Below are 15,848 nucleotides of genomic sequence, written 5' to 3'. Positions count from 1 at the left end.
TAAAAGATGGCTAAACAAGGAGGCCAAATAGCATTTAATATAAAAGGTAGACAATGTTGTGAGTATGCTGTTGCAGCTAGTATTAAGTAATGACAATAATGATTCAATCAGACATGGAGTAGGGGATTGATAATGATAATTATGAATCCAGGTTTTGGCTGCAACATTTTTTCTCTTGTTTTGTTTTGTATAGATGTTATTTTGTATGCTCTACTGTAGAGGGAAACATGAATGGGTGTCTGTCTCATGTTAATCTTTATTCACAGAAATCTTTCCTGTGGTTTCATCACAGAAAGCTTCACAAAATTTGGTTAAAGTCTTCTTGGTTTGTGAAGCTTTAGCTTGCTAGTTCACAGATCCGGCTTGTGGCTTTGCTTATTCCTGAAGTTTTGCCATTTTCCACCCACACAAGCAAGGGTAAGAATTCTAGCCAGCAGCTGCTGAAATGCACCACAATGAGTTCAGTGCATACGAGGTACTCTTGAAGGTTCTACAGGTTTAAGAGTGAAAGTCATTACTTAAAACCTTGGATGTATATCTTTGTTGTCAGTTCGCCTTCAGTAATCACTGATGAGTAATAGGCACCTCTAGGAAGTGATTTTTTTCTATCTTAAACTGGGAGTCCAAGAAGGGTATGATGGATCACCTAGAAATGTCAGTCTCTCTTCACTTACTCTACTTGGAGCCTGGATGGCTAGATTAAATTTGATATTTGGTCTGTACGTGGCTAAATTTGTAACTTTCCCTGAAAGACAGCCAGAGTTGATCAGAAGAGTTCATCAGAAAATGTCAAAAAAACAAACTACAGTTGTAAAGATTTTTTCTTAGTACTACACATTGAAACATAGTTAGACATGACGCCTTTATTATGCCATGAAATAAGCAAAACCCTAGGAAATCAACTCTTAGACATTGAACAGTGTTATGTCACTAGAACTGGTCAGACCATACAATTTCAGAGGCAAATGAGCTAAAGTCTGTTTCCTTTTTGTGCGTCAGTAGTAAAATGTGCTTGTTTGCACAAGTGCATTACAACTTGCTCAGGTTTTCATACATGTGTACATTGCATGGAAGACACGTCATCCACAACTGGATGTGCTGTTTTCATTCCAGTGAAAGACAGAAGTTTTTAACAGCATGAACTGACATGTCAGTGGTTTGCAAGACCAAGTGTGAAGAAACAGACAACAAAAATTTAGGAATGGTTCCAGTTCTAACATCTGAGGTAGCTGTTGAGACTGGAATAGGACTCAGGTGCAAGCATTTAATGTTTTTTTATAGTAAAAAGGAAACAGTTTAAGTATCTTTTTAAAATTCCATCTTGCCCAGACTCCGACAGTTTTATTGGAAACTTCTAAGGAGATAAGGAAAAGCGTATTATCTCGAAAAGAAAATGTGTAGATGTCATGGTTTAAACACAGCTGGCAGCTAAGCACCACACAGCCACTCACTCTTGTGGGCAGGTGGGTGTTCAGCCATTCCCAGACAAACTGGGTCATCATTCCATTTAACAGAGACTTGGGAACACAGACACCATGATGCTGAATGTCCCCCCCTTCCTCCTTCCCCCAGCTGAGCATGACACCACATGGTATGGGTTATCTCTTGGGTCACCCGGAGTCAGCTGTCCTGGCTGTGTCCCCTCCCAACCTCTGCACTCCCAGCCCACTTGCTTGCAGAGTGAGAAGCAGAAAAGGCCTTGGCTCTGTGCAAGTGCTGCTCAGCAACATCTAAAACATCCCTGTGTTATCAACACTGTTTCCAGCAACAATCCAAAACACAGCCCAGTATCAGCTACTGTGGAGAAAATTAACTCTATCCCAACCAAAACCAGCATAGTAGGGAAGGAGGATAGAGGTCACATCCTCCTCACTTGCTAGTCAGTCTCTCTTCTGAGAGTAACTATTCCTTCTCCTTTGGGCTCTCTTAGTCTTGTGCTTCCTCGGCACTTTTCCAAGTTCCCTAAAAATAAGTCTTCTGCTGACACCCATCAACCACAAAATGACAAGAATACCTCCATCTCCCTGTCTCTGGGAAAAAAAAGCAAATGCAACAAAACCTCTGTCTAAAAATCTTATAGGAAGCTATTTTCTGATCCAACAAAACCAAAGGGAGGTTAACCTCAGCCTGTAGTACCTGAGAAAGTGTAAGAGTATGAATATCTTTAAAATAAAATGGTTTTCAAGATCCATTTGAGCCCAGAGAAATTCTGGTGTAGTTTCAGAAATCAACCTTTTTGCTGTTTTAATTAAAAAAAAACCAACAAACAACAACCTACTCATCTGAAATGATCTTTTCATCCTTATTTGGAGTTTCTACTTTTGGAATAAGTGAAAAGACAAAGTAAAAAAAAATTTTGAAGTTATGTAGAAAACATACCGATATTTTGAAATCTTTTGAAAGTATATTGTTAATCTTAAGTCATCTTTCAAAGAGGCAACATGTCATTACCATATAAAGCACAGAAACTGAGAAGTATTTTTGATTTACATCCCATCAGAAGCAACACAGGTATTTCCTTTAGTGAGAAGTCACCCTAAATGAAGCACTCAAATGTGAAAATCGTTTTAGATTTTCCACAAGATTTTCCATGTCATTTTGGTTTTTCAGTTTTTAATCTCATAATAAACCAAGCAAATTCTAGAATTGGTGCAGCCAAAAATATTCATGTTATATGCCTAGATTCCCACATATCTTCAGCACAGTGGTATATGTAAATAAGAAAATAATGATTTAGAGGAGAAGCAGCAGAAAAACAAGTGGTGAGCAGAGAGAATGGGCAGGAAGGAGAATTGCTTTCCTGCCTCTCTCAGATGTCTTGCAAGGATCTGAGATTAGAATCTAAGGAACATTATTAAGCTGCTCAACCTCTGACCTGCCACTTAGGAGAAAGAGAGAGGGAAAGTCTACATCTTAACAGGATCATAGTTACTGGGAGCTTTACCAAGTCAGTGAAAAGGACTTTAGACAGTGGATGGACACATATGACAGGATTTCCTGTTTGTTTGTTTGTTTTGGCAGTCATCATTCTCGAGTCCCCTGTACATTCAAGAGGACAAAATGTGTTCCACTCACTGCTTTACTCTACAGGCTCTCACATCAATTTCCTCACTCTTGCACAGAATTGCAGTGCTCCTCTGAGGATGACAAACCTACCTGCAAGCAGCTGGGTTGTGAGGGCTAGAAGGCTGCTGGTGGCTGCTAAAGCCAAACAAGGAGTTTTAGCCTTGCCAAGGTACTAGATTGATCCTTTGCTTCAAAGCTAACAGGAACGTCACCACATCCATCTCAAATAAGACCTGTCAGTGTGTGTAAGGACTGACTGTTCTAATGTTTCTCTAAGCTTGGGCAAAGATATCTGTATTAAACTGATTATTTCCTACTGGGGTTCATCTCAGAAGATGGCTGCTTCACCAGCATCTCTGAGTGGAATGAACATCTGAACTCTTTTTAGACATGCAGAGGAGAGCATTCTCCACAAGTGGTATTTTAGCATCCATAAGGCCTACTGAGTGGCCATATACTTATTTTTATGGATGCTGCATTTTGGTTCTGTCTTGCAGAGGTTTGGATGTGATTGTTGAGAAATTACCACATCTCGGACTTGCTCTTCAGCTCCGTTCTGCAAATCGTTGTTCACCCCTGGGTTCAAGGAGAGTTGAATGGGTTTACTACCATATGTTGGTTAGCATTATGTCTCAAAATGTTCAGTCTCACTGAGGATGCCATACTGTCTAAGTTTGCTTTTCTGTAACATCCCTGAAGATACTGAAAAGTATGTGCAATTGCACACACTAAGGTCCATATAAGGTCCACACACATACAAAGTTTAAGCCTCCTTTTTCTTGGATAGAGTAGTAGAGTTGGTGAAACTTTATATTTTATTGGCAACTCCGCTGCTTCTCAGTGGATGCACTAATTAATTTGTCTCCTGTTTTCTGACTCTTCTGTTCCTTGAGTTCATATAAAATCTGCGCTCTCTCGTTATTGTAAAAGGAATAGAAAGTTTGGGCAAGGATTGCCCAAGCAAGTCTACAGGACTTCGTACTGTCTTCTGTAGTTCCACAAGCATTCTGAAAATACTGGAATAAATATGTCTAAACCTGGCAATGGCATTTTTTCATTAAGTCCTCATACAGAAATAATTTAAAATGTTGATCTTATCTCAGTTCAATCAGTGACTAAGTCCTGGAGTGCCCTTGATCACTGAAGATGTCTCCTTCCTTTCTCTTCCCCATGCCATTTTACGTAAATGACTCTCCTGAGGCACGTCTCTTTAAAGAAATGAACAAATTTGAAATTTATAAATTAGTCTTTTCTCCTTTATAGTTTCATCATAATCAAGTATTTGGGGGTATCCATTTGGGAGAGTTGAGGTCCTCTCAATACTTTATTGGACATCCTCCCAAATCTGTTATTCCCTTTAGACTTGTTTTCAGAAATTGAGCTGGTTTGCTCCAGAATCTTGAGCTTCTTTTGTGCTTTTTTCTCACTGCCTGTTCCATTTTAACTTCTAGACTAGATAGTATTTCCTCCAGCATAGGGATTTCCAGATGTTTATTTTGCAGGTAGTTGTTTGGGTTTCCTCTTTGTTGCAATGCAGACCATCTATAATTGGTCAATGAAGGTAACTCTTACTGAAGAATCCTATATTTGCATTAAATAGGTTTTGATAGTCAGGATGAGTTGGGATAGTTTTATGTCATGTTCTTGTGTCAAGACAGCTGCACAGAATGACTGAGTGTCTTCTTCCAATAGTTGCTTGAACAATTTTAGACAGTCTTCAATGTCTGGGGCTTTAAAATAAATGTTTACTGAGATTTCCAGTTTTTGGAGACAGCCTTGTTCTACTAAGAGGGAAAATATGTTCAAGTTTGTTTTTTTTCTTGTAAATGCTCTCACATATTCATGCTGTCTGCGTGTGCCTGTATCTAATGTTCATATCTACACAGTACTGTCAGTGAGGGGATTTTTCACTGCAAAGAATTCCCTCACCTTGAGGGAAATGAGCCTTCACAGGGAATCAATTTCATGCAATATGAGTATTTGCCTATGTGTTTTGTTTACTGCTTATTTCACATTTTTGATTAAAATAGAGGAAGCTTTGCAGCAGTATGTTCAGTTAAGTGCAGTCTCAGAGGTCCCCAAAGCTCTCTGCCTGGGACATGCGTATGCAGAAGGTTATTAGGGATCTCTCCATCCCTGGATGAATGCATGCCAGCTTCACCACAGCTGGAAGTCTAAATGATTCCCAGCACTACAAGAGGAAAACTATGTTTGCAGTGCTGCTACTTATGGTAGATTCATACAGCAGCTTTTATATGGATGTTAGAAATCTCTATAAGCCATACAATTGGGTTTTCTTACATTCATTTTAATAATTAGTTCAGACTGTATTTAACTAAGCATGCAGTTGAGAGCAGAATCACAGAACCATTTAGGTTGGACCTCCAAGATGGTTGAGTTCAGTCTATGACAAAACACCATCATGTCAACTAGATCATGGCACCAAGTGCCACATCCAGTCGTTTCTTGCCAGGGACAATGACTCCCTGGGCAGCCCATTCTAGTGTTTAACAACCTTTTCTGGGAAGAAATTCCCCCTGGTGTCCCACCTGAACCTCTCCTTGTGCGGCTTGAGGCTATGGCCTCTTGTCCTGTTGCTAGTTGCCTGGAAGAAGAGGCCAACCCTCACTTTGCTACAACCCTCTTTAAGGTAGTTGTAGAACAGGGAAAAGTATCTAAAAAGAGGCATATGCACTTCCTGGTGTATCAACTCTTTTAATAAACAATGGAAAATAAGCAGTAAAAAAAACATATTGGTAAATATTTATATTGCATGAAATCCATTCCCTGTGATGAGTAATACCAGCGTAACTTACACTTTTGCTTTCCAGATAGTCTGAATGTGGAACTCAGATGTGCACTGAGTTCTTCTTCGTTTTTCATTTTTTATTGTAAGTCCTCCTAAGAAAGAGTCAGAAACACAAAAAAAAGCAGACATTAGTAGCATTGGTTGCTCATTGTAAAGGCCTGTACTTGATATAAATTTATTTTCTATCCCAAATATTGCAAGTCAATATTATTATGCTTTATTAGTTAACTTTCTACCTTTATCATTATTTTTTGTTGAAACATGCAAATTAATTATGCAAATAATACTTACATTAAAATAGTGCAATTACTGCACCTTGCTAATATGGTGTAATAACATTTTCCTTAGGAATCTTACAGTTTATTTTACCAAGATAAAAATGAATCTGCTAGACCTTTACTTTCAGAAAAAATTTCCTTCTTATTCTCTATCAAGCTCAAATTAACTGGGAATCTTCTTCCAAGACTGAAAAAGACACTTTTTGCTTCACATTAACCATATCTGGTAAATTAAATTCTTTGTGCTTTGTGTAATAATGTGTTTTCCTTTTAATATCATAATTGAGGTTTAAAACAAAGCAAATTTTCTCAAGGGTCATTGCAGCAGATGTACAATTGTCCTTAAGGTTAGATGTTTTCTCACTGATTCTTGACAAGGGAAAAGAAGAGATACTGGGTTGGTATTATGACAAGGAATTTAAACTGTATGTACTTTTGGCCAAAAGACTTTAATTACAAAACAAAACCCATCTTGTGTTGTCTCTGTGCTTTGCATTTTTATACTAATTGGTTTCAGCTTGGATTGTGTGATAATACGTGTGTTTGATATGCATGGTTTGTTTATGTCGAACTCCATTATCCTGTCTCATGTTCTTGGAGTGCCTGAAGTAGTTTCACTAATCTGTCAGCATAGTATGTACTTGTGGATAAATATAGACGTGCAGCCACTCTGTGAGTGGTCATCATCATATGCTGAAGCTAAAAATTACCCCTTTGGTTATGGAAAGGCTGATCTGATCCGGAGGCCTGCTCAAGCTCACACACTGTAGGTCTTCAGCATTTGTCTGTTGGAAAACAAAACGAAGGAATGGAAAGAAGTGTCTTCCTCACAAGTAGTGAGGAAGTATAAAACAAGATAATGAAACAATTAATTTATTTTTGGATTTTAGTTAGAAAAGGATTGTGACTTTTCTAACTAAGGGAGTGGAACATTTCAGGTATTCACAGGCTCATGGATATTACAGTAGCATGTTGGAGAAAATCCAGCGTGATCGGCTTTATAAAGGGGCTCGGTAGGTATGAAAATACTGCAAATAGATGTTTGCATCAGTGTTATTAGTGTGTACATTGTTGCTAAAGTATAAATTTGAGTTAGAGCTCTCATAAATGCCATCTTTGTTTCTCCTCCTTTTAAAGATACTGAAAATTCACTAACTGTATGGCTGAAGTTATATCCAGTGTAGCATAGACTCTTGGTGTGTATATTATGATTGTTTGGTTGTTTTGATTCCTCTTACAGCTTTAAGAAAAATATATGTAGTGCAGATCATAGCAGAGATTCTCGCATGATAATTTAATTTTGTACTCATCCCTATTATCAGCTTTGTGACTGTGTGTATGCACTAAAACGACTGTGCTTTTTTACAACTGCTTCTTTGATCATGAAATGATCAATACATAGAAAAATTTAGCTCTGATTTTATGTCAGTAAGCCTTTCTGTGGCAATAGTATATGGCTGTGACAACAACCATGTGTGATACTTCATTGCTACTTCCATATTTATTCCTCGTTTTTTGTTTTTTAAAAATGCATAAGGTCGAGAAAATAATATGGTTATAGCCTTAACTAAATGAAAATACTCTTTAAGAAAATAGTATAATTTGAAATACAGCTTATTGCACATATAGTAGAAAAAATAGGGAACGTTTGAAAGAAGACAATGCATTTCAGACAGAATTTCATCCCAAAATGGTACAGACATCTTACAGTTGATCAAGCATAGTTAATCTCTTACAGATTTTCCTAGGATAGGGGTTTTTAAATCTGTGTACAACTTCCTAAAACTGATCTGTAGGTTTCCTGCTATTGCAGGGTCCTCAGGCATCAAGTTTACTGTGGTCTCCTGCAGGTGCATCACCATTCATTCTCCTGGGGAATGAGCCACTTTTCCCCAGGTGAAGGATTTATCTTAATGTGGTACTTAATGTGGTGACATTTGAACTGAATGCTTCTGTGGTCTGTTCTGGCACCTGTCTTTGTATAACATTTATTATTTTGAAATCCGGTAGTAAAAACTAAATTTGTCAAGGAAATCAGTATCTCTAATCAAGTATAACTCCTTCTTCCCACCCACCCTGGCCCATATATTTTCTGCATAAACCCATGTAAACTATATGTGGTGATTTCTCGTGTTAAATGTTACACCTTTTATTTAATGGAGCAGTGTTTCACTGGCATAGATGCCAAAACTGGGCACATCTATTTTTAATGTTCACATTTTATAATGTGTCAACATAAAGGGACCAACCAGACATAAGTTAAATGTGGATATTTCTTAAATTTTGAGTCCTTGATTTCCAGTTTTATGTCTCAGAGGCAACTTTTTTTGAGTGAGTTTTATGGGGCTCTCAGTCTAGGAATACAAACTGTATTCTGTTACAGCTCATATGTTATCAGTATAGATGTCAGTGATAGTCTTGTCATTATTTGCAATGCAAATATCAAGCATATGCAAATGGTTGAGATAATGGAGCTGAAAAGATGCATTAGAAAGCCAAACCTGTCTATAATAGTTTATGACCAACTCATGATCAACTCCAAACCCCTCACACTGTTGACAACGTTAGTTTTCACACTGAAAATGCTTAAATAGTTAACAGCTCCAAAATGGTCTTTTAAAAATTTGAACTAAATCAATGTCCTATGTCGGTAATTTCTCTAGCTGCTGTAATTGCTGTAGCAATGATAGATGTTAACCCCCACGATATGCTTTTTCTATATTTGGGTGAAAGGCTGTATGTGGCATTCGACTTAAAGTATCTGGAATGGAAAAAATCCTGTCAGAAATGGACTAGTGAAGAAAATGAAGAAGCTAACTCTAATGCCTTAAAAACTGAGGTTTTTAATGTTGTTCAAATGTACAAAATGGAGTTTATTGGTCTTTTTTTGCTAAATCACCCTTCTTCTTCCCCAAACCCCCTGAGTTACCCTTATCTCCCACTTTGGAATGTCTGCAGTGTCCTTGATGAAGGCTCAGAAAGTTTTCTTATTGGCCTATATCTAACCCTTTCTATTGGTTCTTAACCCTTGAATGCTATTGGTGAAAAGTCCAAAATCCCTCGGGATTCCTATTGGTCCTATCTTGTTCCTCCTTGAACCCATAAATACCCCCTTCTGTTCCCAATAAAGCTCTCTCTCTCATCCCTCACCCGTGGTCCGTGTGTGGTCCTTGAAGGGACTACGTGGTCGGGGGCAGCGGGGGGAGCACACCCCTCTATGTAATGTGCTAAGCCCTGGACCTAGAGACCCACCCAACCATTGCAGCTGTACGATCCTATATTTCAGAGAAGAGCTAGAATAAAAATTTTTGATGCACTGGCAAATCTCACAGACAATTGCATTTCTCTATTACAGTGTGCAAATGAGTGATTTTTCAGTTAGATGTCTGGGGAAAAAAATTAGATCAGCCTGTGTCACAAATCTAGCAGAATCGTTTTTAAAAGGCTTCCTACTAGGAATGGCTATGTGGTTTTAAATTCCAGTCTCAAAATCCTGGCTGAATGCAGCAGTGATTGAAGATAAGGGTGGCAGCTCCCAGGTAGCATGGCTAAGGTTTCTTAAACTTAATTTTGTAAGGATGTGAAGTGTACAAGATTTCACACACCGCCTGCCTGCCTGCCTTCCTTCCATCACTCCCATGTGTCCTTTCATAGCAAAGTTTGAACTTAGGATCCAGTTTAAACCAAAATTGCCCAGGGAACAGAAGGCAAGTTTGTGTTTGCTTAGATTCCTGCAGATTCCTTCAAGAGGGAGTGTTGGCGGGGTGCCTGGCCAGCGAGCAGCAGGCGGCCCAGCCCGGGTGTGTTGTGCTTGGCAGGGGCTAGCTGGGGAGCAGCCCGGCTGCCCAGCCCGGGCACAGAGCTCGGGAGGGAGCTTGGGAAACACTGGGATGAGGACAGGGGGAGGACAGGGCTTTTACTGCACAAAGGACACAATACCTTAAGAAAATCGGTTTCACTGCTCACAGAAATATTTTCCTGACTGAGCACTTGGCAATCAGCCTGATTTCATGGATAGATGTGAGCCAGTTAAAACCACACGTTTGGCAAATATATTCCTAATTGTAAGAATATTGTCTGACTCCTTCCTAAAGCTATTTGTGGAGATATTTCCATTGCCCAGTAAATTTGATAGTCCATAAAAATTTGCACTTGATCCTTTGCATCCCACCATCTTCATGCTTAAATTTCAGGAGAACCTAGGTGGTGACAGAAGGACAGTAGCACTCTGGTTGCTCTTTTTTCAGTACTTTGAAGTAGATTATTATTCAGAACAACAGGGTATTTTAGGAACCACTTTTGTGTAATATAAATGTAGGACTTTTTTATACACTTTATTTTTTACCAAGAGTCATAATATGAAGAGGATTTCATGATTATGCTTTTGCCCTCAAAAATCAAATGAAACTTTGCAGGAAGCAAATCTAGCAGGAAACATCTGTCGCAGTGGGAGAAGTGGTGCTGCTGTGCCAAAGAGTGATGCCATACCTTGTCAATAGGGGGTTATTTTCAAAGAAAAGTGTGGATGTGTTACAATTACAGAATAATAGCTACATGAAGAAAAGCATTTCAATCTTCTGTTATAGTCACATAGTGAAACTTCTAAACTGATTTTTCTAAATGAAAACATGTTCTCTTTTCTCCAGTGCATCTTTTTTTAATTTTCAGTGTGTGATTTTGGGGTCTGATTCTGCCACATCTTGAATACTCTCAAATAATAATCTTTTGGATGTTTGAAGGTTTGGTTTTTTTTTTTCATTCATGAAGTGTTACTGTATTTAGGAAAGGTCACTAATCTCATTTATTACTATCACACGTCATTAATAATTGACACATTCAGTAGTAGTTGCAATTCTGTACCTCAAAAAGAAAGTCTAAAGGCATTAGATGTGAGGAACAATCATTGTAGTTCATTCTTCCTTTTCTTTCTTTCTTTCTTTGCAACTTGGATGTAACATACAATATAACACTCTGGAATGCAATGCTGTGGGGAAATGCTGTAATGGTATTAGTTCACAGTATTTCCATGGTTTGTATTGCATTAAAACACCTCTGTCCCAATCACCAGCAGTACTCATGGGCATTGCAACCCTTGTATTGCATTCAGAGTGGATAGTGGTTGGTCTTGTGGGTACTACTTATAAAGTCTCTGACAAAGCTAACAGAGAGAGGGTGCTTACCAGTACCTGCCTGAAGACCAAAAATTACTTTTATTGCCAAAGAGAGCTGAGCCTGAGGATTTTGATTTGGAAATTTTATATGTCAAATGCCAATATTTAAATTAATGAGATTTTGGATTGTAGTGCTTCAGTTTATTTTTAGCTTTAGTTCCCAGAAAAGCAGTAAGTAGAGCTCAGTCTAGTGCGCAGTATCTTGGTACTCATTTTGTGGAGTTCCCAGAATCATAGGATAATTTAGATTGGAAGGTATCCTTGGCAGATGATTAGTTCAAGCTCTGCTTGCTCACTAACTAGAGAAGGATTCTCAAAGCCTTGTCAAGTAAAGTTTCAAGTTTCAGGTGTGTCCAAGAGTGGAGTTTCTGCTGTTGTATCTGTGGACAACATGTATCAGTGTTTGATCATGCACACACAGTGCGATTTTTTCCCATATATCTATCTGAAATTTCCCACATTCAAGCTAGTGTCTGATGCGTCTTGTCCTGTCACCATACTCAAAGAGTCTGGTTCCTTGGCATCTTTGCTATACTCCACTGGCATATTTGCTACGCTCCATTAGGTAGCCGAAGGCTGCAATAAGATCACCCCTTAGCCTTCTGAAGGCTGAACCAGTCCAGCACTTTCAGCCTGTACTAATCTAGCAAACACATAAGCCCCTGGCCATCTTCATGGTCCTCCCTTGGCCTTGCTTCAAGATAGCAAGAACGTCATTCTTGTGTGGGAGAACACAAAAGTGGATGCAATACACCAGGTGTGATCTCAAAAGTCCCAGATGGAACAGAAGAGTTCTGGACTTTCAGGAAAACTAGCACATAATGAATATTTTTTGGCCACGGAAAACATTCTGTGTCTGACTCTTCATTTAAGATTTATACTGATGACATGTGTATTGTTTTTTAAGGAGTCATTCTTGACTGACCTCAGTATAAATGACAGGAGAATAAGGCCATTTACAACTCACCATAGTCAAAAGACCGGACTCCTGACTTTTGCAAGGCTAGGCTGGCTTGAATAGCAATAAAGAATAAATTCTTGTTACTTATCAACTGAACTACAGCTCTAGCCTGCAAGGAAAGGATATGAAATTAGGATGTTATTCAAACAGTAAGGTATCAGCAAGTTTTGCCATGTATACACTGCACAGTAAACACCACTCAATCTTAATACATAAGATTGCATCTTTTATTTCCTCTTGCAGTTAGATTATGTGTATTTTTACCTGTGGTACCATAGAAGTTGTATGTATGTGTTGTGTATTTCTTTGATTAACAAGTCTCCAGTTTTGCTTTGACAATTTAATGGGTTATTGAGGTGTTCTGGAAAAGTGAAAACATGTTGAATTACCCAAAAGTGAATGTGTCTTTTCCACATTTCAGCTTCTCCAGTTGGTAACGGATATATCAAGCCACCTGTCCCACCTGTTTCTGGTACACAGAGAGAAAAAGGACCTCCAGCCATGTTGCCTATCAATGTTGACCCAGACAGCAAACCAGGCGAATACGTCCTGAAGAGCTTGTTTGTTAACTTTACTACCCTGGCTGAACGCAAGATTCGCATCATCATGGCAGAACCTCTAGTGAGTGAAAACAAACTCTTGAGTATATATATGTACTGTGCTTTGAATTTATTTCTGAAAACAAGCTTGCTTGCTGTGCAACAAGGCATATTTTTCTGCCTCTAATTCGCATTGCAGTTTGATAGTGTTCCCTAGATTGCAAGACATGCTACTATGGCAATTAGAACATTGTGGGAGAGGGCAGAGGTATGCAAGATATGCCATAGGGGTGATGTGAAAAGGAATTAATATTTAATTTCTGTTTGCAATATGGGCACTTGTTCATGGGATTGAGAGACAGAAAGAGGTGTCAGCCAGCATAGATTTCAAAGCTGGGAGAGGGGTCATGTGAGTTAAAATAGATTAGGAAAGGCTGAAATATGATATAAGCAGTCTTTCTGAATGTCAAGAGTTTTCAGCTAAAGCATGAAAATGAATAGAACTTCTAGCTCCTATTTCAGTTCTGATAGTAGTACATTTTATAATCTAACTAAGTGCTGTAGCGCCTGCTTCCAGATACGAAAAGGGTTGCAGCATTTGAAAAGCGAGATACATTATAAGGTCTTGCACAGTGAGAGAGCCATTGTTATTTGCATTTTAGGCAAATTTAATGCACAAGTATGTCTGTTGCAATTTGTCTTATGTAACTGAACTTCTGGGAGTCTTCTCTTCTAACTTGAGACTACATTTTATATACATTCTTGTTACTTTGATTAAGGAAGAATACTTATATAACTTGTGTTTTAGTTGTGACAAGGTAAAAAAAAAAAACCAACAAAAAAACCTTAAAGTGACCAGAAACCTCTATTTCCGTGCTCTAAGAGAAGTTTTATAAAATCTTAAAATGTTTTTGTCACAAAGTTCAGTGGGGAATACTTAATGCAGTTCCCCATTTTCTGGTCTGGATATTTTGAAGAGCAAAATTAAGATTTTGTTGGTTCTGATGGCATCTGTTAAGCTTTGATTTAGATTCAGAAGCATTTGATCCTTGCAAAGCTTTTCCAGGCTTTCTTCTGAAACATTAGGTAGATACAAGATGACAGAGCTATCTTACATAATAGAAAATAACACCAAAAAAAGCTATCAGTGAAGAATATTTTGGCAAAAAATCCAGTTTTTTCTTCTTTGATGAGTCCCCTCCGAATCACAAAAGGTAGAATAAACTGACAATCATATTGTAGGTCCTATAAAAAAATAAAATATCAGGAGCTGTTTATTACCGTCCAGTTTTCATGTGACACAGAGTGAACATGTCAAAATTTTAAAACAAAATGTGTGTAGAATTACTTGACAAGATCAGGAAAATATAATTTCATTGCAGCATCTCTGTTAGTCTGCAACACTAACCTCTACATTTTCATGTAAGATTTCAGGCATAGGTATGAACCAGTGACCCTGATTTATTCCCATTTCACCTTGTGTTAAGATGATTTTGAGTTGCTCTGTGGTAATATGTTATTTTTGTCACTTTGAGAAACTATGAATATCTGAATGTGATCTTATTCTAGAGGTTGTTCAGTGAAATTTTATTTGTGAAATTCAATGTAGAATGTAAAAATATAGTGAGACTGGAATGTCACCTTCTTCTGGTCATCATTTTTAGAACTTACTTTTACAAGGGTCTGACCATGAGACTAACAATAATTCAATTGCATACTCACATCTCATTAATACTAATCAGACTTACAAGTCATGGCGTGATGCTCTTTGAAGGTGACTGTGACAAATGAGTAATCAGGTTTCAGTCAAAATGATCTTGAAATAATTAGGTTGTAATGTAAGAAGTGACAAGGGAAAATGGCAAAAATTAGTCTGGAATACTGGCTAAGAACTTAAGTCCACCTTTTTTGTGAGGTAGCTGTTGGATGTTTAACAGCTTCGTTCCCACATTTCTGCTCTACTGATTAGAACTGTGAGCAGGAAATTCCAGGAATTTGGGAGACAAAGTTTATAAATTGATGGTGCCAAGAGCTACCTTTTGGCCTTTTTCACTATAGGTAGTCAAATATTGAGCTCTTTGAAGATTCTGTTCTAATTAAACTCCAATGTACTTCAAAGAAAGTCAAAGTTGCAAAGTGCTCAGCACTGAGATATATCTAGTTTGAATTCTCCTAAGTCATTACAAGATATGACAGTTTAATTTTATAATGAGTGATGAATACTTAAGATATCTTTTGGAGAACCTAAAATGATCTGCTTATAATATTGTTGTCTTTTTATTTCTTTTATCACAAAGTCTAGCTCAAATTTAAGCTCTGAAGTTACTATGATTAAATTAAAGACTTATTGATATATTTTTGACCTACATACTTCTTTTCGTACACAGATTTTGCCTGCTTATCCTTTCTGATTATCATTACTGTTGTTTTTATGATTTTTTTCTCTCAGTTTCTTTGGTTTCTGTATGCCTTTGTGATATATCCATCCCTTTCTTTTGTGATGTACACAGAGCCTGACTATAAATTACTGTGTTCTGACAACTAAGTTGGAAAACCATGTTTGTGTCCCACCATGAGTTGCAGGTGCTAGCAGGGCACTGGAAATTTTTGCTGTTTACCTGGGCATCAGTGAAGGGCACAGCACCTACCCCCTCCTGCAGCTCCATGAAATCTCAGTTGGAATAGCAAGATACCAGTGGCAGAGAAAGCAGAGGACAGTGTCACCTACTCCTCCTGCTGCCTTAGCTGTCAAGCAAGTATCACTTGACATTTTGGTTACTGGATCAGGCAGTGATCATCATAAAAAACACACTCCCCAGTTAATATATTTTTCTAGGCATGAATCTAATGTCGACTATGTGATGCTAAGTCTTTAACAAGTTAAAATGGAAAACTTTTGTTTCCAGATTTGATTTTTTTCTTTACTGTGTCTGGAAAATATTTTTTTTGAATCTCAGATTAATTTTTTCCCCTTTTAGGATCTTTGATATAAAACAAACAATAATTACATTAAGTTCACGGGGC

General features: G+C 37.9%; 1 protein-coding gene across 6 annotated transcripts in view; it reads left to right on the top strand.

Annotated features, from left to right (window-relative positions):
* FRY (FRY microtubule binding protein) overlaps window positions 1–15,848 on the top strand; it is a 251,531-nt gene that overhangs the window by 103,438 nt on the left and 132,245 nt on the right. For all 6 annotated transcript variants that reach the window (XM_071553058.1, XM_071553050.1, XM_071553032.1 and 3 more), the window contains one exon: window positions 12,707–12,906. In XM_071553058.1, coding sequence (XP_071409159.1) covers window positions 12,787–12,906 — 120 coding nt within the window. In that variant the 5' untranslated portion in view covers window positions 12,707–12,786. The remainder of the gene's footprint in view (window positions 1–12,706; window positions 12,907–15,848) is intronic.

Source organism: Pithys albifrons, chromosome 1 (assembly GCF_047495875.1).
Source record: "Pithys albifrons albifrons isolate INPA30051 chromosome 1, PitAlb_v1, whole genome shotgun sequence".
In the NCBI taxonomy this organism is placed as follows: domain Eukaryota; kingdom Metazoa; phylum Chordata; class Aves; order Passeriformes; family Thamnophilidae; genus Pithys; species Pithys albifrons.
The sequence above is the reverse complement of the archived record's forward strand: the minus strand, read 5'-3'. Positions and strand labels throughout refer to the sequence as shown.